At 63.2% G+C, this 24695-nt stretch overlaps 1 protein-coding gene across 1 annotated transcript; it reads right to left on the reverse strand.

The window, feature by feature from the left end:
- Positions 1 to 1619: 1619 nt before the first annotated feature.
- Positions 1620 to 23940, reverse strand: lamtor2 (late endosomal/lysosomal adaptor, MAPK and MTOR activator 2). The gene is made up of 4 exons (XM_041181698.1): positions 23810 to 23940; positions 4564 to 4726; positions 4253 to 4342; positions 1620 to 1830 (listed from the first exon to the last, which is right to left on the reverse strand). Exons 1-4 carry the CDS (start codon positions 23875 to 23877, stop codon positions 1774 to 1776), a joined length of 378 nt encoding a protein of 125 aa, XP_041037632.1. The 5' UTR covers positions 23878 to 23940; the 3' UTR covers positions 1620 to 1773.
- Positions 23941 to 24695: the final 755 nt, after the last annotated feature.

Genomic DNA, 24695 nt, shown 5'->3' on the forward strand with positions numbered 1-24695 from the left:
CGTCAAGACTCCTTCAGGATCTTATATGCTTCAATCAAGTTGCCTCTCACTCTTCTGAACTCCAGCGGACACAGGCCCAGCCTGTCCTCATGAGAGGACCTGCCAATTCCAGGTACTAGTCCAGTCAGCCCGTCTGAACTGGGGCCTGGCTACTCACAGGGAACACTGGCAGTGAAAGCGGGCGACGGACATACAACCCATGCCCATCACAGGGTTGCCGGTGCCGGTGGGGGGGGGGGGGGTGCAACCAGGAAGCCACAGGTACCAGTGAACGCCCAGGAAAAGAACTTGCATTTAAATAGCACGCCATGGGTCCCCACGGGCTGAACAGGCCAATCCTCGACCCGCAGGGCTTTTGGGCCACTGTGGGGACAGGCCCACCTCCCCCCCCCCCACACCGAACGAGGTAGCGGGATCCGGGGCGCGGGATTGGCTCCCTTCTCTCTCCTCCTCTGTCACCAGCCCGCTCCGCTGCACATAGGGAACTCGGCAGCCAAAGGGTAGGTGGCAGAGGATGAGCAGAGGTGGGAGGTTGTTACAGAGGGGTGGAACGTGGGCATTCTGGAGGGGGTGGGGGGGTGGGGGGTAGCAGTAGAGGGGCAAGTGAATGTCAGCGCACACGAACGAGTCAGCGAGTGCACAAAACTGAGCCACACAGCTGTGACAGGCAGAAAACTTTTATTAACGGGCTCAGCTTCAGTAGACAGTAAAAAGCCATCGTTGTCTCTGCGGCTCAATCCCCAAGCCTTCTATTCCAGGGTCACAACACAAGAGACGCCAGAATATGGAGCACTAACTCGCAGGATTGTACAGCCTCCTCCTTCCCCTCTCCCCCCACCCGCCCTTTTCATTTCCCACTTATATCTCACATCCCCCCCACCCCCCACCACCCCTGCCCTCCCCTCTCAAATCCCTGTTTCTCCCTCAGGCAGCTTGCTTTCGCACAGAGAGAGGGGGGAGAACAGACGAGAGGATATAACCTCCCACGCCGTGACCCCACGCCTAGCAAGCCGACTCACCCTCCCCCACTTCCATTCAGAAGGGGGAGGGAAAGCGTATGCTGGAACCTTCCAAAGTACCAGACAGAAACAAGAGTCTGCACAAAAGCAGAGATCGTTTTGAATCCTTTGTTTTCTGAAAGATGCTGCGCTGTTCTGTCTTTTTTAAAGGGAGAAAAAAATAATCGAGCTAAGGAACCGACAAAAGAACTCCCTTAGTCTCTACGTTTAGGACTGCCATTCAGCCAAGACCAGAAGCTTTCAGGGGCGTCTCTTTAAAACGAGGACACCCTCCTCTCCGAAAGGATACCGCTATCTCCAAGGCTAGAGTCCATCGTTTTCTTTAGTTTCTCCGCGTAGGATTTTTAGTTTTAAAAGAAAAGAATGAATCTTCTTCGGAAGTCGATCGGCAGTAGCTGATTGACCCAATTTAATCACTGACCCCTGTCCACTTTTAGGACTTGGCTAAAAGGTCATGACCTCCTACTATGCTGACAGAGGAAGCCATTTTGTCCAGCATTCCACCCACCCCCCCCCAACCCCTGCTCCCCCCCCAACCCCCCCCCCCCCCCAACCCCCCCCCACCTGTCAAATTCAGTCCCCATCTCGTTAGTCACACAATTTGCAGTAAGGTTTTATCTGTTGTGATTTGAGAAGCAGTGCAGGTTCATTTTAAACCCTTTCTGAGGTAAATATTGCAAAGCCAAAACACCAATTGGCCTCGGACCTCCTCCATTGGAGTGCGACACTTCAGCACTTCCCCCCCCCCCCACTACTACGATGCAGCCACCTGGGTGAGGGGTTCCTCCAGGTACTGAACCAGGGCTTCAGCCTGTGGAGAACAAGAGAGAGAGAGAGAGAGAGAGAGAGAAGTGACGGCACTGTTTCGACCAGACATGTAATTTTAATGACCAGAGTTACATCGATAGCACAGAACCCAAACATGGCGGAAGAGAGAGACACGCCGACAAAGCTGTTCCATCTTGCGCTCATCAGGACAAACACAAGAATGCCAAATTTCAAACTCTCACAACAATTTATACCACAGGAGAAAAAGATGACCGGTTGGCAAGTTGACTGGCCGAGGCGTTGTCATGGAGAAAGCCACGGGGAACTATAAGCTCCCAGGTGATTCAAAAGATACTTTGCCTTTTCAGGGTAACTTGAGTGGGAGAGCAGGCACTTTCTAGTTACGGTGCACGGTGAATAATGAACTCAAGCCAGGCATTCTGCATTCTCCGTGGCAATGCCTCAGGCGAAGGGTCAACTTGCCAACCAATCAGCACCCCTTTTCTCCTGCAGAGTAAATTGTTGTGAGGGTTTGAAATTTGGCATTCTTGTGTTTGTCCCAATGAGCGTAAGGCAAAAAAAACCCTAGCAACGCGTCTCGCTTTCCGGGAGTTTTCACTGGTACTCTCGAATTCCCTCGAAATCGCTTCCTGCTCCCACTTTCCACCCACCATCAACCCAACTCCCAGAATCCGGGGCCTTTAAGCCCACAGTCCACCCCTCCCGCCCTGAATCCTAATATATCGCCCCCATTGCCAGCCTCTTAACCGGCAACTGCCCACTCAGGTGCTGCTGTGCGTCGGGAGAAGGGACGTCCTGAAATTCAGCCGCTGCCCCGACTCCACTGGGCCCAGGTGCACGAGGGCCAACGGGGATATTCAACTAGGCCAGCCATCGCAGCTGACCCCAATTGCATATACCTCTCCTACCCCCGTCCACCCCGCCCAGCTCGCCAGTAGCACGCTGCAAAAACCATGGGGTGAGCCACATCTGGCTCCAAAACTCAGTCCCTGGTAAACGTCGGACCGCAAAGATTGTTTTACTCTACAGCGGCCACGCCTTTAATATAACGCTTAGGATTGCATGGGGCTGGAACAGGCCATTCGGCCCGACGGGTCCATGCTGGTGTTTACGCTCTTCCCAGCTTCCTCCCATCTAAATCTATCATCGTCACCCTCTGTTCCCGTCTCTCACGCTCTTGCCTCGTTTGCCCTTAAATACATCGACAATTTGCCTCTAACGCTCCCCGTGGGGGCGAGTCCGAGATAGATAGGTTCTTGATTGGTAAGGGGGATCAAAGGTTACGGGGAGAAGGCGGGAGAATGGGATCGAGAAACTTATCGGCCGTGATTGACGGAGCAGACTCGATGGGCCGAATGGCCTAATTTCTGCTCCTATGTCTTACGGTCCCACATTCTCCCCGCTCTCTGGGGAATTCAGGAGAAACTTCTTTACCCATCGGATTTATCAGCGACTGTCTGATATCGATGGCCCCCCCACCCACCCCCCCCTCGTTCTGGTCTCTCCACCCCTCACACCCCACACAAGAGGGAAGATGTTCTGCAGGTATTAGAGCTTTTCTGTCCCAGCGGTTACTGATCCAATCATCCGTTCTGCTTTAAAAATGACGCTGGTTGAGGGATAAATGCTGGGCCCAGGACACCGGAGAGAACTCCTCTCCACCCTCCCAGCACCTTCCAGTAGCGGGCGGTGGGAGCTTGGGGCCTTGGTTTGCCCTGGAGGGAGTACAGAGGAGATTTGCAAGAACGCTGCCAGGGCTTGAAAATTGCAGCCATGAGGAGGGACTGGACAGGCTGGGGTTGTTTGCCTTGGAACAGAGGAGGCTGAGGGGTGAGCTAACTGAGGTGTGCAAAGTTACGAGGGGCCGAGACTGGAGAGGAGGGGTCAGTCACCAGGGGGCCCAGGTTTAAGGTGATCGGTAGAAGGATTAGAGGGGACGCGAGGAAAGACTTTTTCACCCAGAGGGTGGTGGGCGTCTGGAATTCACTGTCTGAGTCAGCAGCTGAGGCTCAAACGGTCATTGAAAAGGGACCTGGACTTGCACCCGAAGTGCTGTAAACCCTGACCGGCTGCTGGAGAGGGGGCGGGGGGGGGTTAAAACGACCGGCTGGTTTCTTTTTAATCCCTCGTTTTTTTTTGGCCCGCGCAGACACGATGTCCACGGGGGGGGGGAGGGGGGGGGGGGGGGGGGGGGGGGGGCGACAGAGACAAAACTCACCACCCCCACGGCGGGGTGGGGATGGGGGCAAAACCCACCTCCTGCGCCGAAACTCTTCTGTGGCTCAATGACTCCCCGCCCGCAACCCCCACCCCCCCACCCACCCCACTCACGGCCTGACACCGGGACAAGGGCTGGCCACTCCCGGTCCCAGACCACCCCCCCTCCTTCGTTCCCCCTTCCACCCCACCCCACCCCACCCACCCCACTGCCGAGGGAGGCTTACCTTGGCTTGCAGCATCCCGAACCCCACTGTTTCTTTGGCGTACATGCAAAGTAGAAGGTTGGCCACGCGCGTAATGGCCACTCGGCCCTCCTGTGAACAGAGTGGGAGAGGTTTTAAACACATGGGCTGCCAGCAGCCCCCTCCCCCAAGCAAAACACAACACACAGCAGCAATGCCCACCACCCCCACAGGGGGGCGACAGAGACAACACCCACCACCCCCACATGGGGGGGGCGACAGAGACAAATGGAGCCTGAAACGTCACTGCCGCGCCTGTGGCCCTCACCCACCGTGCCAGGCCTGGCGCTCACCATGCAGTCCATGAGGATGAACCTCAGCTTGTCTTCGTTGAAGGCCTGGTGCCCGTTCTTTGCGTAGGCCGCCCAGATGTTGCTGGCGATGGCAGCGGTGACCCGGGCATCGGTGTCCCCGTATCCAGAGTAGGCGAGGAGCGAGCCCTCATTGTTCAGCAGCCTAAAAACGTGGGGGAGGGGGAGTGGGGAGGGGGACGGTGGGGAGCAGAGAAAAACCAGCAGTCGGTTAGGAGGTAACTCAGAGAACGACGTTGAGGGAGGCTGCAGGAGGATAGAGAGAGAGAGCCGGGCGTGTGAGGTATCCTGCTGGAAGCCGGGATGTTTTGACAAGGACGTTACAAAGTGAGGATCACGTTCATTGTAAACAAAGGAACACAAAGCGAGGACCGAACGCTGGGCCTTGCCTCCTGGTCAGGCCCCAGCTGGAGAATCGTCCCCAGCTCCAGGCCCCGCACTTTGGGAAGGACGTCAAGGGGCCGCGGAGAGGGTGCGGAGGGAGATTGACCCCCGAATGGGACCAGGGATGAGGAGACTTCAGTCCGTGTGGAGAGGCTGGAGAAGCTGGGATTGTTCTCCTCAGAGCGGAGAAGGCTAAGGGGGAGATTGAATCGAGGCGTTCAAAATCAGGAAGGGGGGTTCGGACAGAGTAAATAAGGAGAAACTGTTTCCACTGGGCAGGAGGGTCGGTAACCAGAGGGGACACAGATTGAAGAGAATCGGGAAGGGAACCAGAGGGGGAGATGAGGAGAGTTTGTTTTTATTTACGCAGCGAGTTGTTGTGATCTGGAAGGCGCTGCCTGAAAGGGCGGTGGAAGCAGATTCTCTCCCTCCCCCAACTCCCCCTCCCCCACCACTAACTCTCCTCCTGCACTCCCACTTCCCCCTCCTCCCTCCCCTCCCCCCAACCCCCACTCTCACCCACGCCCACCCTCCCCCCACCTTCTCCTCCCCTTCCCCCACCCTTCCCCTGCACTCACTCTCCCCTCGCCGTTGCCCCTACTCTCACCTCCTCTCTCCGCCCCTCATTCTCCCCTCCCCTCACTCTCCCCCACCGCCTTGCCCCTCACTCTCCCCCTCCCCCCACTCTCCCCCTCCCCCTTGTCCCTACTCTACCCCCCAGGCTCCCCCTCCCCCGACTCTCCCACCTCCCTCCTCACTCTCCCCCTCACCTACTCTACCCCCCCACTCTCCCCCTCCTCCTTCCCCCAAACTCCCCCCTCACTCTCTCCCTCCTCCTTGCCCCCACTCTCCCCACTCCCCTCTCTCCCCCTGCCCCCAACTCCCCTCCACCCCACCCTCCCCTCCCCCAGCCCGCACTCTCGCCCCTCCCTCCGCACCCACTCTCCCCTTAACCCCACTCTCACCCCTCCCCCATATTCCCCCTCCCCCTTGCCCCCACACAACCCCCGCTCCCCCTCCCCCCCAATCTCACACCTCCCTCCCTCTCCCCCTCACTCTCCCACTCCTCCTTGCCCCCACTATTCCTCTTCCTCCTCCCACCCCTCCCTCTTGTCCCTACTCTCCCCTCCTGCCTGCCCCCACTCTCCAATCCTCCTCACTCTCCCCTCCCCCTCTCCCCTTGCCCCCACCCTCCCCTCCCCCCACCCCCACACTCCCCCTGCCCCCAACCCCCATCCTCCACCTCACCCCAACTGTCCCCTCTCCCTTACCCCCACTCTCACCCTCCCCCCTCCACCCACTCTCCCCCTCCCCCTTGACCCTACTCTACCCCCAATGCTCCCCCTCCATTCCACATCCCCCTCCCTCCCCTCCCCCTCCATTCCACATCCCCCTCCCTCCCCTCCCCCTCCATTCCACATCCCCCTCCCTCTCCTCCCCCTCCATTCCACATCCCCCTCCCTCCCCTACCCCTCCATTCCACATCCCCCTCCCTCCCCTACCCCTCCATTCCACATCCCCCTCCCTCCCCTACCCCTCCATTCCACATCCCCCTCCCTCCCATCCCCCTCCATTCCACATCCCCCTCCCTCCCCTCCCCCTCCATTCCACATCCCCCTCCCTCCCCTCCCCCTCCATTCCACATCCCCTCCCTCCCCTCCCCCTCCATTCCACATCCCCCTCCCCCTCCATTCCACATCCCCCTCCATTCCTCCTCCCCCTCCATTCCTCCTCCCCCTCCATTCCTCCTCCCCCTCCATTCCTCCTCCCCCTCCATTCCTCCTCCCCCTCCATTCCTCCTCCCCCTCCATTCCACATCCCCCTCCATTCCACATCCCCCTCCATTCCACATCCCCCTCCATTCCACATCCCCCTCCCTCCCCTCCCCCTCCATTCCACATCCCCCTCCCTCCCCTCCCCCTCCCTCTCCTCCCCCTCCATTCCACATCCCCCTCCATTCCACATCCCCCTCCCTCCCCTCCCCCTCCATTCCACATCCCCCTCCCTCCCCTCCCCCTCCATTCCACATCCCCCTCCCTCCCCTCCCCCTCCATTCCACATCCCCCTCCCTCCCCTCCCCCTCCATTCCACATCCCCCTCCCTCCCCTCCCCCTCCATTCCACATCCCCCTCCCTCCCCTCCCCCTCCATTCCACATCCCCCTCCCTCCCCTCCCCCTCCATTCCACATCCCCCTCCCTCCCCTCCCCCTCCATTCCACATCCCCCTCCATTCCACATCCCCCTCCATTCCACATCCCCCTCCCTCCCCTCCCCCTCCATTCCACATCCCCCTCCATTCCACATCCCCCTCCATTCCACATCCCCCTCCATTCCACATCCCCCTCCCTCCCCTCCCCCTCCATTCCACATCCCCCTCCCTCCCCTCCCCCTCCATTCCTCACCCCCTCCCTCTCCATTCCACATCCCCCTCCCTCCCCTCCCCCTCCATTCCTCACCCTCTCCCCCTCCATTCCACATCCCCCTCCCTCCCCTCCCCCTCCATTCCTCACCCCCTCCCTCCCCTCCCCCTCCATTCCACATCCCCCTCCCTCCCCTCCCCCTCCATTCCACATCCCCCTCCCTCCCCTCCCCCTCCATTCCTCACCCCCTCCCTCCCCTCCCCCTCCATTCCACATCCCCCTCCCTCCCCTCCCCCTCCATTCCACATCCCCCTCCATTCCACATCCCCCTCCATTCCACATCCCCCTCCATTCCACATCCCCCTCCCTCCCCTCCCCCTCCATTCCACATCCCCCTCCATTCCACATCCCCCTCCATTCCACATCCCCCTCCCTCCCCTCCCCCTCCATTCCACATCCCCCTCCATTCCACATCCCCCTCCCTCCCCTCCATTCCACATCCCCCTCCATTCCACATCCCCCTCCCTCCCCTCCCCCTCCATTCCACATCCCCCTCCCTCCCCTCCCCCTCCATTCCACATCCCCCTCCCTCCCCTCCATTCCACATCCCCCTCCATTCCACATCCCCCTCCATTCCACATCCCCCTCCATTCCACATCCCCCTCCCTCCCCTCCCCCTCCATTCCACATCCCCCTCCATTCCACATCCCCCTCCATTCCACATCCCCCTCCCTCCCCTCCCCCTCCATTCCACATCCCCCTCCATTCCACATCCCCCTCCCTCCCCTCCCCCTCCATTCCACATCCCCCTCCCTCCCCTCCATTCCACATTCCCCTCCATTCCACATCCCCCTCCCTCCCCTCCATTCCACATCCCCCTCCCTCCCCTCCCCCTCCATTCCACATCCCCCTCCCTCCCCTCCCCCTCCATTCCACATCCCCCTCCATTCCACATCCCCCTCCCTCCCCTCCCCCTCCATTCCACATCCCCCTCCCTCCCCTCCCCCTCCATTCCACATCCCCCTCCCTCCCCTCCCCCTCCATTCCACATCCCCCTCCATTCCACATCCCCCTCCATTCCACATCCCCCTCCATTCCACATCCCCCTCCCTCCCCTCCCCCTCCATTCCACATCCCCCTCCCTCCCCTCCCCCTCCATTCCACATCCCCCTCCATTCCACATCCCCCTCCCTCCCCTCCCCCTCCATTCCACATCCCCCTCCCTCCCCTCCCCCTCCATTCCACATCCCCCTCCATTCCACATCCCCCTCCCTCCCCTCCCCCTCCATTCCACATCCCCCTCCCTCCCCTCCATTCCACATCCCCCTCCATTCCACATCCCCCTCCCTCCCCTCCATTCCACATCCCCCTCCATTCCACATCCCCCTCCCTCCCCTCCATTCCACATCCCCCTCCCTCCCCTCCATTCCACATCCCCCTCCCTCCCCTCCATTCCACATCCCCCTCCCTCCCCTCCCCCTCCATTCCACATCCCCCTCCCTCCCCTCCCCCTCCATTCCACATCCCCCTCCCTCCCCTCCATTCCACATCCCCCTCCCTCCCCTCCCCCTCCATTCCACATCCCCCTCCCTCCCCTCCCCCTCCATTCCACATCCCCCTCCCTCCCCTCCCCCTCCATTCCACATCCCCCTCCCTCCCCTCCCCCTCCATTCCACATCCCCCTCCATTCCACATCCCCCTCCCTCCCCTCCATTCCACATCCCCCTCCCTCCCCTCCATTCCACATCCCCCTCCATTCCACATCCCCCTCCCTCCCCTCCATTCCACATCCCCCTCCCTCCCCTCCATTCCACCTCCCCCTCCATTCCACCTCCCCCTCCATTCCACCTCCCCCTCCATTCCACCTCCCCCTCCATTCCACCTCCCCCTCCATTCCACCTCCCCCTCCATTCCACATCCCCCTCCCTCTCCTCCCCCTCCATTCCACATCCCCCCCCTCCCCTCCCCCTCCATTCCAAATCCCCCTCCATTCCACATCCCCCTCCCTCCCCTCCCCCTCCATTCCACATCCCCCTCCATTCCAAATCCCCCTCCATTCCACATCCCCCTCCCTCCCCTCCCCCTCCATTCCACATCCCCCTCCATTCCACATCCCCCTCCCTCCCCTCCCCCTCCATTCCACATCCCCCTCCATTCCACATCCCCCTCCATTCCACATCCCCCTCCATTCCACATCCCCCTCCCTCCCCTCACCCTCCATTCCACATCCCCCTCCCTCCCCTCCATTCCACATCCCCCTCCATTCCACATCCCCCTCCCTCCCCTCCCCCTCCATTCCACATCCCCCTCCCTCCCCTCCATTCCACATCCCCCTCCATTCCACATCCCCCTCCCTCCCCTCCCCCTCCATTCCACATCCCCCTCCCTCCCCTCCATTCCACATCCCCCTCCCTCCCCTCCATTCCACATCCCCCTCCATTCCACATCCCCCTCCCTCCCCTCCCCCTCCATTCCACATCCCCCTCCATTCCACATCCCCCTCCCTCCCCTCCCCCTCCATTCCACATCCCCCTCCCTCCCCTCCATTCCACATCCCCCTCCATTCCACATCCCCCTCCCTCCCCTCCATTCCACATCCCCCTCCATTCCACATCCCCCTCCCTCCCCTCCATTCCACATCCCCCTCCCTCCCCTCCATTCCACATCCCCCTCCCTCCCCTCCATTCCACATCCCCCTCCCTCCCCTCCCCCTCCATTCCACATCCCCCTCCCTCCCCTCCATTCCACATCCCCCTCCCTCCCCTCCATTCCACATCCCCCTCCCTCCCCTCCCCCTCCATTCCACATCCCCCTCCCTCCCCTCCCCCTCCATTCCACATCCCCCTCCCTCCCCTCCCCCTCCATTCCACATCCCCCTCCATTCCACATCCCCCTCCCTCCCCTCCATTCCACATCCCCCTCCATTCCACATCCCCCTCCCTCCCCTCCATTCCACATCCCCCTCCCTCCCCTCCATTCCACCTCCCCCTCCATTCCACCTCCCCCTCCATTCCACCTCCCCCTCCATTCCACCTCCCCCTCCATTCCACATCCCCCTCCATTCCACATCCCCCTCCCTCTCCTCCCCCTCCATTCCACATCCCCCCCCTCCCCTCCCCCTCCATTCCACATCCCCCTCCCTCCCCTCCCCCTCCATTCCACATCCCCCTCCCTCCCCTCCCCCTCCATTCCAAATCCCCCTCCATTCCACATCCCCCTCCCTCCCCTCCCCCTCCATTCCACATCCCCCTCCATTCCACATCCCCCTCCCTCCCCTCCCCCTCCATTCCACATCCCCCTCCATTCCACATCCCCCTCCCTCCCCTCCCCCTCCATTCCACATCCCCCTCCATTCCACATCCCCCTCCCTCCCCTCCCCCTCCATTCCACATCCCCCTCCCTCCCCTCCATTCCACATCCCCCTCCCTCTCCTCCCCCTCCATTCCACATCCCCCTCCCTCTCCTCCCCCTCCATTCCACATCCCCCTCCATTCCACATCCCCCTCCATTCCACATCCCCCTCCCTCCCCTCCCCCTCCATTCCACATCCCCCTCCCTCCCCTCCCCCTCCATTCCACATCCCCCTCCCTCCCCTCCCCCTCCATTCCACATCCCCCTCCCTCCCCTCCCCCTCCATTCCACATCCCCCTCCCTCCCCTCCCCCTCCATTCCACATCGCCCTCCATTCCACATCCCCCTCCCTCCCCTCCCCCTCCATTCCACATCCCCCTCCATTCCACATCCCCCCCCTCCCCTCCCCCTCCATTCCACATCCCCCTCCCTCCCCTCCCCCTCCATTCCACATCCCCCTCCATTCCACATCCCCCCCCTCCCCTCCCCCTCCATTCCACATCCCCCTCCCTCCCCTCCCCCTCCATTCCACATCCCCCTCCATTCCACATCCCCCCCCTCCCCTCCCCCTCCATTCCACATCCCCCTCCCTCCCCTCCCCCTCCATTCCACATCCCCCTCCATTCCACATCCCCCTCCCTCCCCTCCCCCTCCATTCCACATCCCCCTCCATTCCACATCCCCCTCCATTCCACATCCCCCTCCATTCCACATCCCCCTCCCTCCACATCCCCCTCCATTCCACATCCCCCTCCCTCCCCTCCCCCTCCATTCCACATCCCCCTCCCTCCCCTCCATTCCACATCCCCCTCCCTCTCCTCCCCCTCCATTCCAAATCCCCCTCCCTCCCCTCCCCCTCCATTCCACATCCCCCTCCATTCCACATCCCCCTCCCTCCCCTCCCCCTCCATTCCACATCCCCCTCCCTCCCCTCCCCCTCCATTCCACATCCCCCTCCATTCCACATCCCCCTCCCTCCCCTCCCCCTCCATTCCACATCCCCCTCCCTCCCCTCCCCCTCCATTCCACATCCCCCTCCCTCCCCTCCATTCCACATCCCCCTCCCTCTCCTCCCCCTCCATTCCACATCCCCCTCCCTCTCCTCCCCCTCCATTCCACATCCCCCTCCATTCCACATCCCCCTCCATTCCACATCCCCCTCCATTCCACATCCCCCTCCATTCCACATCCCCCTCCATTCCACATCCCCCTCCATTCCACATCCCCCTCCATTCCACATCCCCCTCCATTCCACATCCCCCTCCATTCCACATCCCCCTCCATTCCACATCCCCCTCCCTCCCCTCCCCCTCCATTCCACATCCCCCTCCATTCCACATCCCCCTCCATTCCACATCCCCCTCCATTCCACATCCCCCTCCCTCCCCTCCCCCTCCATTCCACATCCCCCTCCATTCCACATCCCCCTCCATTCCACATCCCCCTCCATTCCACATCCCCCTCCATTCCACATCCCCCTCCCTCCCCTCCCCCTCCATTCCACATCCCCCTCCATTCCACATCCCCCTCCATTCCACATCCCCCTCCATTCCACATCCCCCTCCCTCCCCTACCCCTCCATTCCACATCCCACTCCCTCCCCTCCCCCTCCATTCCACATCCCCCTCCCTCCCCTCCCCCTCCATTCCACATCCCCCTCCCTCCCCTCCCCCTCCATTCCACATCCCCCTCCATTCCACATCCCCCTCCATTCCACATCCCCCTCCCTCCCCTCCCCCTCCATTCCACATCCCCCTCCCTCCCCTCCCCCTCCATTCCACATCCCCCTCCATTCCACATCCCCCTCCATTCCACATCCCCCTCCATTCCACATCCCCCTCCATTCCACATCCCCCTCCCTCCCCTCCCCCTCCATTCCACATCCCCCTCCCTCCCCTCCCCCTCCATTCCACATCCCCCTCCATTCCACATCCCCCTCCCTCCCCTCCCCCTCCATTCCACATCCCCCTCCATTCCACATCCCCCTCCATTCCACATCCCCCTCCCTCCCCTCCCCCTCCATTCCACATCCCCCTCCCTCCCCTCCCCCTCCATTCCACATCCCCCTCCCTCCCCTCCCCCTCCATTCCACATCCCCCTCCCTCCCCTCCCCCTCCATTCCTCACCCCCTCCCTCTCCTCCATTCCACATCCCCCTCCCTCCCCTCCCCCTCCATTCCTCACCCCCTCCCTCTCCTCCATTCCACATCCCCCTCCCTTCCACATCCCCCTCCCTCCCCTCCCCCTCCATTCCTCACCCCCTCCCCCTCCCTTCCACATCCCCCTCCCTCCCCTCCCCCTCCATTCCACATCCCCCTCCCTCCCCTCCCCCTCCATTCCTGACCCCCTCCCTCTCCTCCATTCCACATCCCCCTCCCTCCCCTCCCCCTCCATTCCTCACCCCCTCCCTCTCCTCCCCCTCCATTCCTCACCCCCTCCCTCTCCATTCCACATCCCCCTCCCTCCCCTCCCCCTCCATTCCTCACCCCCTCCCTCCCCTCCCCCTCCATTCCTCACTCCCTCCCTCTCCTCCATTCCACATCCCCCTCCCTCCCCTCCCCCTCCATTCCTCACCCCCTCCCTCCCCTCCCCCTCCATTCCTCACCCCCTCCCTCTCCTCCATTCCACATCCCCCTCCCTCCCCTCCCCCTCCATTCCACATCCCCCTCCCTCCCCTCCCCCTCCATTCCTCACCCCTCACTCCCCTCCCCCTCCATTCCACATCCCCCTCCCTCCCCTCCCCCTCCATTCCACATCCCCCTCCCTCCCCTCCCCCTCCATTCCACATCCCCCTCCCTCCCCTCCCCCTCCATTCCACATCCCCCTCCATTCCACATCCCCCTCCATTCCACATCCCCCTCCATTCCACATCCCCCTCCATTCCACATCCCCCTCCCTCCCCTCCCCCTCCATTCCACATCCCCCTCCATTCCACATCCCCCTCCCTCCCCTCCCCCTCCATTCCACATCCCCCTCCATTCCACATCCCCCTCCCTCCCCTCCCCCTCCATTCCACATCCCCCTCCATTCCACATCCCCCTCCATTCCACATCCCCCTCCATTCCACATCCCCCTCCATTCCACATCCCCCTCCATTCCACATCCCCCTCCATTCCACATCCCCCTCCCTCCCCTCCCCCTCCATTCCACATCCGCCTCCATTCCACATCCCCCTCCATTCCACATCCCCCTCCATTCCACATCCCCCTCCATTCCTCACCCCCTCCCTCCCCTCCCCCTCCATTCCACATCCCACTCCCTCCCCTCCCCCTCCATTCCACATCCCCTCCCTCCCCTCCCCCTCCATTCCACATCCCCCTCCCTCCCCTCCCCCTCCATTCCTCACCCCCTCCCTCTCCTCCATTCCACATCCCCCTCCATCTCCTCCATTCCACATCCCCTTCCCTCCCCTCCCCCTCCATTCCCTCCCCCTCCATTCCACATCCCCCTCCCTCCCCTCCATTCCACATCCCCCTCCCTCCCCTCCATTCCACATCCCCCTCCCTCCCCTCCATTCCACATCCCCCTCCATTCCACATCCCCCTCCCTCCCCTCCCCTCCCCCTCCATTCCACATCCCCCTCCCTCCCCTCCATTCCACATCCCCCTCCCTCTCCTCCCCCTCCATTCCACATCCCCCTCCATTCCACATCCCCCTCCATTCCACATCCCCCTCCCTCCCCTCCCCCTCCATTCCACATCCCCCTCCATTCCACATCCCCCTCCCTCTCCTCCCCCTCCATTCCACATCCCCCTCCCTCCCCTCCCCCTCCATTCCACATCCCCCTCCCTCCCCTCCCCCTCCATTCCACATCCCCCTCCCTCCCCCTCCAATCCACATCCCCCTCCCTCCCCTCCCCCTCCATTCCACATCCCCCTCCATTCCACATCCCCCTCCCTCTCCTCCCCCTCCATTCCACATCCCCCTCCCTCCCCTCCCCCTCCATTCCACATCCCCCTCCCTCCCCTCCCCCTCCATTCCACATCCCCCTCCATTCCACATCCCCCTCCATTCCACATCCCCCTCCATTCCACATCCCCCTCCCTCCCCTCCCCCTCCATTCCACATCCCCCTCCATTCCACATCCCCCTCCCTCCCCTCCCCCTCCATTCCACATCCCCCTCCATTCCACATCCCCCTCCCTCCCCTCCCCCTCCATTCCACATCCCCGTCCATTCCACATCCCCCTCCATTCCACATCCCCCTCCCTCCCCTCCCCCTCCATTCCACATCCCCCTCCATTCCACATCCCCCTCCATTCCACATCCCCCTCCATTCCACATCCCCCTCCATTCCACATCCCCCTCCCTCCCCTCCCCCTCCATTCCACATCCCCCTCCATTCCACATCCCCCTCCCTCCCCTCCCCCTCCATTCCACATCCCCCTCCATTCCACATCCCCCTCCCTCCCCTCCCCCTCCATTCCACATCCCCCTCCATTCCACATCCCCCTCCCGCTCCTCCCCTCCATTCCACATCCCCCTCCTTTCCACATCCCCCTCCATTCCACATCCCCCTCCATTCCACATCCCCCTCCCTCTCCTCCCCCTCCATTCCACATCCCCCTCCCTCCCCTCCCCCTCCATTCCACATCCCCCTCCATTCCACATCCCCCTCCCTCTCCTCCCCCTCCATTCCACATCCCCCTCCTTTCCACATCCCCCTCCTTTCCACATCCCCCTCCATTCCACATCCCCCTCCATTCCACATCCCCCTCCCTCTCCTCCCCCTCCATTCCACATCCCCCTCCATTCCACATCCCCCTCCATTCCACATGCCCCTCCCTCTCCTCCCCCTCCATTCCACATCCCCCTCCATTCCACATCCCCCTCCCTCTCCTCCCCCTCCATTCCACATCCCCCTCCTTTCCACATCCCCCTCCATTCCACATCCCCCTCCCTCTCCTCCCCCTCCATTCCACATCCCCCTCCCTCCCCTCCCCCTCCATTCCACATCCCCCTCCATTCCACATCCCCCTCCCTCCCCTCCCCCTCCATTCCACATCCCCCTCCATTCCACATCCCCCTCCCTCCCCTCCCCCTCCATTCCACATCCCCTTCCATTCCACATCCCCTCCCTCCCCTCCCCCTCCATTCCACATCCCCCTCCATTCCACATCCCCCTCCCTCCCCTCCCCCTCCATTCCACATCCCCCTCCATTCCACATCCCCCTCCCTCCCCTCCCCCTCCATTCCACATCCCCCTCCATTCCACATCCCCCTCCCTCCCCTCCCCCTCCATTCCACATCCCCCTCCATTCCACATCCCCCTCCATTCCACATCCCCCTCCCTCCCCTCCCCCTCCATTCCACATCCCCCTCCATTCCACATCCCCCTCCCTCCCTCCCCCTCCATTCCACATCCCCTCCATTCCACATCCCCCTCCATTCCACATCCCCCTCCATTCCACATCCCCCTCCCTCCCCTCCCCCTCCCTCCCCTCCCCCTCCATTCCACATCCCCCTCCATTCCACATCCCCCTCCATTCCACATCCCCCTCCATTCCACATCCCCCTCCATTCCACATCCCCCTCCATTCCACATCCCCCTCCATTCCACATCCCCCTCCATTCCACATCCCCCTCCCTCCCCTCCCCCTCCATTCCACATCCCCCTCCATTCCACATCCCCCTCCATTCCACATCCCCCTCCCTCCCCTCCCCTCCCCCTCCATTCCACATCCCCCTCCATTCCACATCCCCCTCCCTCCCCTCCCCCTCCATTCCACATCCCCCTCCATTCCACATCCCCCTCCCTCCCCTCCCCCTCCATTCCACATCCCCCTCCCTCCCCTCCCCCTCCATTCCACATCCCCCTCCCTCCCCTCCCCCTCCATTCCACATCCCCCTCCCTCCCCCTCCATTCCACATCCCCCTCCCTCCCCTCCCCCTCCATTCCACATCCCCCTCCCTCCCCTCCCCCTCCATTCCACATCCCCCTCCCTCCCCTCCCCTCCATTCCACATCCCCCTCCATTCCACATCCCCCTCCATTCCACATCCCCCTCCCTCCCCTCCCCCTCCATTCCACATCCCCCTCCATTCCACATCCCCCTCCATTCCACATCCCCCTCCCTCCCCTCCCCCTCCATTCCACATCCCCCTCCCTCCCCTCCCCCTCCATTCCACATCCCCCTCCCTCCCCTCCATTCCACATCCCCCTCCCTCTCCTCCCCCTCCATTCCACATCCCCCTCCATTCCACATCCCCCTCCATTCCACATCCCCCTCCATTCCACATCCCCCTCCATTCCACATCCCCCTCCCTCCCTCCCCCTCCATTCCACATCCCCCTCCATTCCACATCCCCCTCCATTCCACATCCCCCTCCATTCCACATCCCCCTCCATTCCACATCCCCCTCCCTCCCCTCCCCCTCCATTCCACATCCCCCTCCATTCCACATCCCCCTCCATTCCACATCCCCCTCCATTCCACATCCCCCTCCCTCCCCTCCCCCTCCATTCCACATCCCCCTCCATTCCACATCCCCCTCCCTCCCCTCCCCCTCCATTCCACATCCCCCTCCATTCCACATCCCCCTCCATTCCACATCCCCCTCCCTCCCCTCCCCCTCCATTCCACATCCCCCTCCATTCCACATCCCCCTCCCTCCCCTCCCCCTCCATTCCACATCCCCCTCCATTCCACATCCCCCTCCCTCCCCTCCCCCTCCATTCCACATCCCCCTCCATTCCACATCCCCCTCCATTCCACATCCCCCTCCCTCCCCTCCCCCTCCATTCCACATCCCCCTCCATTCCACATCCCCCTCCCTCCCCTCCCCCTCCATTCCACATCCCCCTCCATTCCACATCCCCCTCCCTCCCCTCCCCCTCCATTCCACATCCCCCTCCATTCCACATCCCCCTCCATTCCACATCCCCCTCCCTCCCCTCCCCCTCCATTCCACATCCCCCTCCATTCCACATCCCCCTCCCTCCCCTCCCCCTCCATTCCACATCCCCCTCCATTCCACATCCCCCCCCTCCCCTCCCCCTCCATTCCACATCCCCCTCCATTCCACATCCCCCTCCATTCCACATCCCCCTCCCTCCCCTCCCCCTCCATTCCACATCCCCTCCATTCCACATCCCCCTCCCTCCCCTCCCCCTCCATTCCACATCCCCCTCCATTCCACATCCCCCTCCCTCCCCTCCCCCTCCATTCCACATCCCCCTCCATTCCACATCCCTCTCCATTCCACATCCCTCTCCATTCCACATCCCCCTCCATTCCACATCCCCCTCCCTCCCCTCCCCCTCCATTCCACATCCCCCTCCCTCCCCTCCCCCTCCATTCCACATCCCCCTCCCTCCCCTCCCCCTCCATTCCACATCCCCCTCCCTCCCCTCCCCCTCCATTCCACATCCCCCTCCCTCCCCTCCCCCTCCATTCCACATCCCCCTCCCTCTCCTCCATTCCACATCCCCCTCCCTCCCCTCCCCCTCCATTCCAAATCCCCCTCCATTCCACATCCCCCTCCCTTCCACATCCCCCTCCCTCCCCTCCCCCTCCATTCCACATCCCCCTCCCTCCCCTCCCCCTCCATTCCACATCCCCCTCCATTCCACATCCCCCTCCCTCCCCTCCCCCTCCATTCCACATCCCCCTCCATTCCACATCCCCCTCCATTCCACATCCCCCTCCATTCCACATCCCCCTCCCTCCCCTCCCCCTCCATTCCACATCCCCCTCCATTCCACATCCCCTCCATTCCACATCCCCCTCCCTCCCCTCCCCCTCCATTCCACATCCCCCTCCCTCCCCTCCCCCTCCATTCCACATCCCCCTCCATTCCACATCCCCCTCCCTCCCCTCCCCCTCCATTCCACATCCCCCTCCCTCCCCTCCATTCCACATCCCCCTCCCTCTCCTCCCCCTCCATTCCACATCCCCCTCCCTCTCCTCCCCCTCCATTCCACATCCCCCTCCCTCTCCTCCCCCTCCATTCCACATCCCCCTCCATTCCACATCCCCCTCCATTCCACATCCCCCTCCATTCCACATCCCCCTCCCTCCCCTCCCCCTCCATTCCACATCCCCCTCCATTCCACATCCCCCTCCATTCCACATCCCCCTCCATTCACATCCCCCTCCATTCCACATCCCCCTCCATTCCACATCCCCCTCCATTCCACATCCCCCTCCATTCCACATCCCCCTCCATTCCACATCCCCCTCCCTCCCCTCCCCCTCCATTCCACATCCCCCTCCATTCCACATCCCCCTCCATTCCACATCCCCCTCCCTCCCCTCCCCTCCCCCTCCATTCCACATCCCCCTCCATTCCACATCCCCCTCCCTCCCCTCCCCCTCCATTCCACATCCCCCTCCATTCCACATCCCCCTCCCTCCCCTCCCCCTCCATTCCACATCCCCCTCCCTCCCCTCCCCCTCCATTCCACATCCCCCTCCCTCCCCTCCCCCTCCATTCCACATCCCTCTCCATTCCACATCCCCCTCCCTCCCCTCCCCCTCCATTCCACATCCCCCTCCCTCCCCTCCCCCTCCATTCCACATCCCCCTCCCTCCCCTCCCCCTCCATTCCACATCCCCCTCCCTCCCCTCCCCCTCCATTCCACATCCCCCTCCCTCCCCTCCCCCTCCATTCCACATCCCCCTCCCTCCCCCTCCATTCCACATCCCCCTCCCTCCCCCTCCATTCCACATCCCCCTCCATTCCACATCCCCCTCCATTCCACATCCCCCTCCCTCCCCTCCCCCTCCATTCCACATCCCCCTCCATTCCACATCCCCCTCCATTCCACATCCCCCTCCATTCCACATCCCCCTCCATTCCACATCCCCCTCCCTCCCCTCCCCCTCCATTCCACATCCCCCTCCATTCCACATCCCCCTCCATTCCACATCCCCCTCCATTCCACATCCCCCTCCCTCCCCTCCCCCTCCCTCCCCTCCCCCTCCCTCCCCTCCCCCTCCATTCCTCACCCCTCCCTCCCCTCCCCCTCCATTCCACATCCCCCTCCCTCCCCTCCCCCTCCATTCCACATCCCCCTCCATTCCACATCCCCCTCCCTCCCCTCCCCCTCCATTCCACATCCCCCTCCCTCCCCTCCCCCTCCATTCCACATCCCCCTCCATTCCACATCCCCCTCCATTCCACATCCCACTCCCTCCCCTCCCCCTCCATTCCTCACCCCCTCCCTCCCCTCCCCCTCCATTCCACATCCCCCTCCCTCCCCTCCCCCTCCATTCCTCACCCCCTCCCTCTCCTCCATTCCACATCCCCCTCCCTCCCCTCCCCCTCCATTCCACATCCCCCTCCCTCCCCTCCCCCTCCATTCCACATCCCCCTCCCTCCCCTCCCCCTCCATTCCACATCCCCCTCCCTCCCCTCCATTCCACATCCCCCTCCCTCTCCTCCCCCTCCATTCCACATCCCCCTCCCTCCCCTCCCCCTCCATTCCACATCCCCCTCCCTCTCCTCCCCCTCCATTCCACATCCCCCTCCCTCCCCTCCCCCTCCATTCCACATCCCCCTCCCTCCCCTCCATTCCACATCCCCCTCCCTCTCCTCCCCCTCCATTCCACATCCCCCTCCCTCCCCTCCCCCTCCATTCCACATCCCCCTCCATTCCACATCCCCCTCCATTCCACATCCCCCTCCCTCCCCTCCCCCTCCATTCCACATCCCCCTCCCTCCCCTCCCCCTCCATTCCACATCCCCCTCCCTCTCCTCCCCCTCCATTCCACATCCCCCTCCCTCCCCTCCCCCTCCATTCCACATCCCCCTCCATTCCACATCCCCCTCCCTCCCCTCCCCCTCCATTCCACATCCCCCTCCATTCCACATCCCCCTCCCTCCCCTCCCCCTCCATTCCACATCCCCCTCCATTCCACATCCCCCTCCCTCCCCTCCCCCTCCATTCCACATCCCCCTCCCTCCCCTCCCCCTCCATTCCACATCCCCCTCCCTCCCCTCCCCCTCCATTCCACATCCCCCTCCATTCCACATCCCCCTCCCTCCCCTCCCCCTCCATTCCACATCCCCCTCCCTCCCCTCCCCCTCCATTCCACATCCCCCTCCCTCCCCTCCCCCTCCATTCCACATCCCCCTCCCTCCCCTCCCCCTCCATTCCACATCCCCCTCCCTCCCCTCCCCCTCCATTCCACATCCCCCTCCATTCCACATCCCCCTCCCTCCCCTCCCCCTCCATTCCACATCCCCCTCCATTCCACATCCCCCTCCCTCCCCTCCCCCTCCATTCCACATCCCCCTCCCTCCCCTCCCCCTCCATTCCACATCCCCCTCCCTCCCCTCCCCCTCCATTCCACATCCCCCTCCCTCCCCTCCCCCTCCATTCCACATCCCCCTCCCTCTCCTCCCCCTCCATTCCACATCCCCCTCCCTCCCCTCCCCCTCCATTCCACATCCCCCTCCATTCCACATCCCCCTCCCTCCCCTCCCCCTCCATTCCACATCCCCCTCCATTCCACATCCCCCTCCCTCCCCTCCCCCTCCATTCCACATCCCCCTCCATTCCACATCCCCCTCCCTCCCCTCCCCCTCCATTCCACATCCCCCTCCCTCCCCTCCCCCTCCATTCCACATCCCCCTCCCTCCCCTCCCCCTCCATTCCACATCCCCCTCCATTCCACATCCCCCTCCCTCCCCTCCCCCTCCATTCCACATCCCCCTCCCTCCCCTCCCCCTCCATTCCACATCCCCCTCCCTCCCCTCCCCCCTCCATTCCACATCCCCCTCCCTCCCCTCCCCCTCCATTCCACATCCCCCTCCCTCCCCTCCCCCTCCATTCCACATCCCCCTCCCTCCCCTCCCTCTCCATTCCACATCCCCCTCCCTCCCCTCCCCCTCCATTCCTCACCCCCTCCCTCTCCATTCCACATCCCCCTCCCTCCCCTCCCCCTCCATTCCTCACCCCCTCCCTCTCCATTCCACATCCCCCTCCCTCCCCTCCCCCTACATTCCTCACCCCCTCCCTCTCCATTCCACATCCCCCTCCCTCCCCTCCCCCTCCATTCCTGACCCCCTCCCTCTCCTCCATTCCACATCCCCCTCCCTCCCCTCCCCCTCCATTCCTCACCCCCTCCCTCTCCTCCCCCTCCATTCCTCACCCCCTCCCTCTCCATTCCACATCCCCCTCCCTCCCCTCCCCCTCCATTCCTCACCCCCTCCCTCCCCTCCCCCTCCATTCCTCACTCCCTCCCTCTCCTCCATTCCACATCCCCCTCCCTCCCCTCCCCCTCCATTCCTCACCCCCTCCCTCCCCTCCCCCTCCATTCCTCACCCCCTCCCTCTCCTCCATTCCACATCCCCCTCCCTCCCCTCCCCCTCCATTCCTCACCCCCTCCCTCTCCTCCCCCTCCATTCCTCACCCCCTCCCTCTCCATTCCACATCCCCCTCCCTCCCCTCCCCCTCCATTCCTCACCCCCTCCCCCTCCATTCCACATCCCCCTCCCTCCCCTCCCCCTCCATTCCACATCCCCCTCCCTCCCCTCCCCCTCCATTCCACATCCCCCTCCCTCCCCTCCCCCTCCATTCCACATCCCCCTCCCTCCCCTCCCCCTCCATTCCACATCCACCTCCCTCCCCCTCCATTCCACATCCCCCTCCCTCCCCTCCCCCTCCATTCCACATCCCCCTCCCTCCCCTCCCCCTCCATTCCTCACCCCCTCCCTCTCCATTCCACATCCCCCTCCCTCCCCTCCCCCTCCATTCCTCACCCCCTCCCTCTCCCTTCCACATCCCCCTCCCTCCCCTCCCCCTCCATTCCTCACCCCCTCCCTCTTCTCCATTCCACATCCCCCTCCCTCCCCTCCCCCTCCATTCCTCACCCCCTCCCTCTCCTCCATTCCACATCCCCCTCCCTCCCCTCCCCCTCCATTCCTCACCCCCTCCCTCTCCTCCATTCCACATCCCCCTCCCTCCCCTCCCCCTCCATTCCTCACCCCCTCCCTCTCCTCCCCTCCATTCCTCACCCCCTCCCTCTCCTCCCCTCCATTCCTCACCCCCTCCCTCTCCTCCATTCCACATCCCCCTCCATTCCACATCCCCCTCCCTCCCCTCCCCCTCCATTCCTCACCCCCTCCCTCTCCTCCATTCCACATCCCCCTCCCTCCCCTCCCCCTCCATTCCTCACCCCCTCCCTCTCCTCCATTCCACATCCCCCTCCCTCCCCTCCCCCTCCATTCCTCACCCCCTCCCTCTCCATTCCACATCCCCCTCCATTCCACATCCCCCTCCCTCCCCTCCCCCTCCATTCCTCACCCCCTCCCTCTCCTCCATTCCACATCCCCCTCCCTCCCCTCCCCCTCCATTCCTCACCCCCTCCCCCTCCCTTCCACATCCCCCTCCCTCCCCTCCCCCTCCATTCCTCACCCCCTCCCTCTCCATTCCACATCCCCCTCCCTCCCCTCCCCCTCCATTCCACACCCCCTCCCTCCCCTCCCCCTTCATTCCACATCCCCCTCCCTCCCCTCCCCCTCCATTCCACATCCCCCTCCCTCCCCTCCCCCTCCATTCCTCACCCCCTCCCTCTCCATTCCACACCCCCTCCCTCCCCTCCCCCTTCATTCCACATCCCCCTCCCTCCCCTCCCCCTCCATTCCTCACCCCCTCCCTCTCCATTCCACATCCCCCTCCCTCCCCTCCCCCTTCATTCCACATCCCCCTCCCTCCCCTCCCCCTCCATTCCTCCCTCCCCTCCCCCTCCATTCCACATCCCCCTCCCTCCCCTCCCCCTCCATTCCTCACCCCCTCCCTCCCCTCCCCCTCCATTCCACATCCCCCTCCCTCTCCTCCATTCCACATCCCCCTCCCTCCCCTCCCCCTCCATTCCACATCCCCCTCCCTCCCCTCCCCCTCCATTCCTCACCCCCTCCCTCCCCCTCCATTCCACACCCCCTCCCTCCCCCTCCATTCCACATCCCCCTCCCTCCCCTCCCCCTCCATTCCTCACCCCCTCCCTCCCCTCCCCCTCCATTCCACATCCCCCTCCCTCTCCTCCATTCCACATCCCCCTCCCTCCCCTCCCCCTCCATTCCACATCCCCCTCCCTCCCCTCCCCCTCCATTCCACATCCCCCTCCCTCCCCTCCCCTCCCCCTCCCCTCCATTCCACATCCCCCTCCATTCACATTCCCCTCACTCACAATGTGCTCTGGACCCCGGCCGTGTTGGCCTGGCTCAGCACCTGGGTCAGGGCTTTGGGCCTCAACATTCTCTGGGCTCAGACCCACCGGAAGTCCGATACCAGAAGTGCTCGTGCGGGGGACGCCAGGAAATGTAGTTCCTTCCCGGCCGCTTCCGGCCTAAACACCACGTGACGGCGGCCCATGTTCCTGCCGCTCCCCGGTGAAAAAAATTTAAAATCCCTTCCTGCCGATTTTCCTTCGCTGCCCCCTCTGTTGTTAACTTTTCTGATCAAAAATTAAATTTGGAAGAAATGGAGTGATCAACACTGATGGAAAAAAGAGCTCTGCAGCCGACATCTTAGTAAGGGAATCATGGGCGCCATATCGCCGCCATCTTGGTAAGGAGAGGGCGGGACTCCCGCGGCCGTCATCTTGGTAAGGGCGTCTAGGGCCCTGCTACCACCATCTTGGTACGGGTAGGGTTTCTCCCGTCGCCGTTTTGGCAAGGGTAGGGCGGGACTTGCGACCGCCATCTTGGTTAGGGATGGTGCTCCCATTCTGTTGAGCCAAGGTGAAGGTCTCCGTCTCCTCCATCTTTGTAAAGGAGAATGCACTAATTCTCAACCCTCTCTCTGCAGGACAATAGCCATGAAAACCAGAGGGTTTAAAGGCTGCCCAGAGCACTAAACACTTCCCTCCACCTCATTTTCAATTGCAACAAGTGTCAGAAGGCTTTAGGAATTCTTCGTCCAAGGCCTAATGACCCTTTAGGGAGGGAAATCTGCCCTCCTTACCCAGTCTGGCCTACACGTGACTCCAGACCCACAGCCACGTGGTCGACTCTTAACTGCCCCCCTGAAATGGCTGAGCGAGGCCCTCAGTTCAAGGGGCAGTTAGGGACAGG

This window comes from Carcharodon carcharias (genome assembly GCF_017639515.1).
Source record: "Carcharodon carcharias isolate sCarCar2 chromosome 36 unlocalized genomic scaffold, sCarCar2.pri SUPER_36_unloc_11, whole genome shotgun sequence".
Taxonomy (NCBI): domain Eukaryota; kingdom Metazoa; phylum Chordata; class Chondrichthyes; order Lamniformes; family Lamnidae; genus Carcharodon; species Carcharodon carcharias.

Excerpts from the sequence above, each read along its gene's own strand:
- lamtor2 (XM_041181698.1), bottom strand. The coding sequence starts at position 23,877 with ATGTTGAGGCCCAAAGCCCTGACCCAGGTGCTGAGCCAGGCCAACACG. Across the intron at positions 4,343-4,563 it reads TCATCCTCATGGACTGCATG|GAGGGCCGAGTGGCCATTAC; the intron begins GTGAGCGCCAGG and ends CTCTGTTCACAG. Across the intron at positions 1,831-4,252 it reads TCGGGATGCTGCAAGCCAAG|GCTGAAGCCCTGGTTCAGTA; the intron begins GTAAGCCTCCCT and ends TGTTCTCCACAG.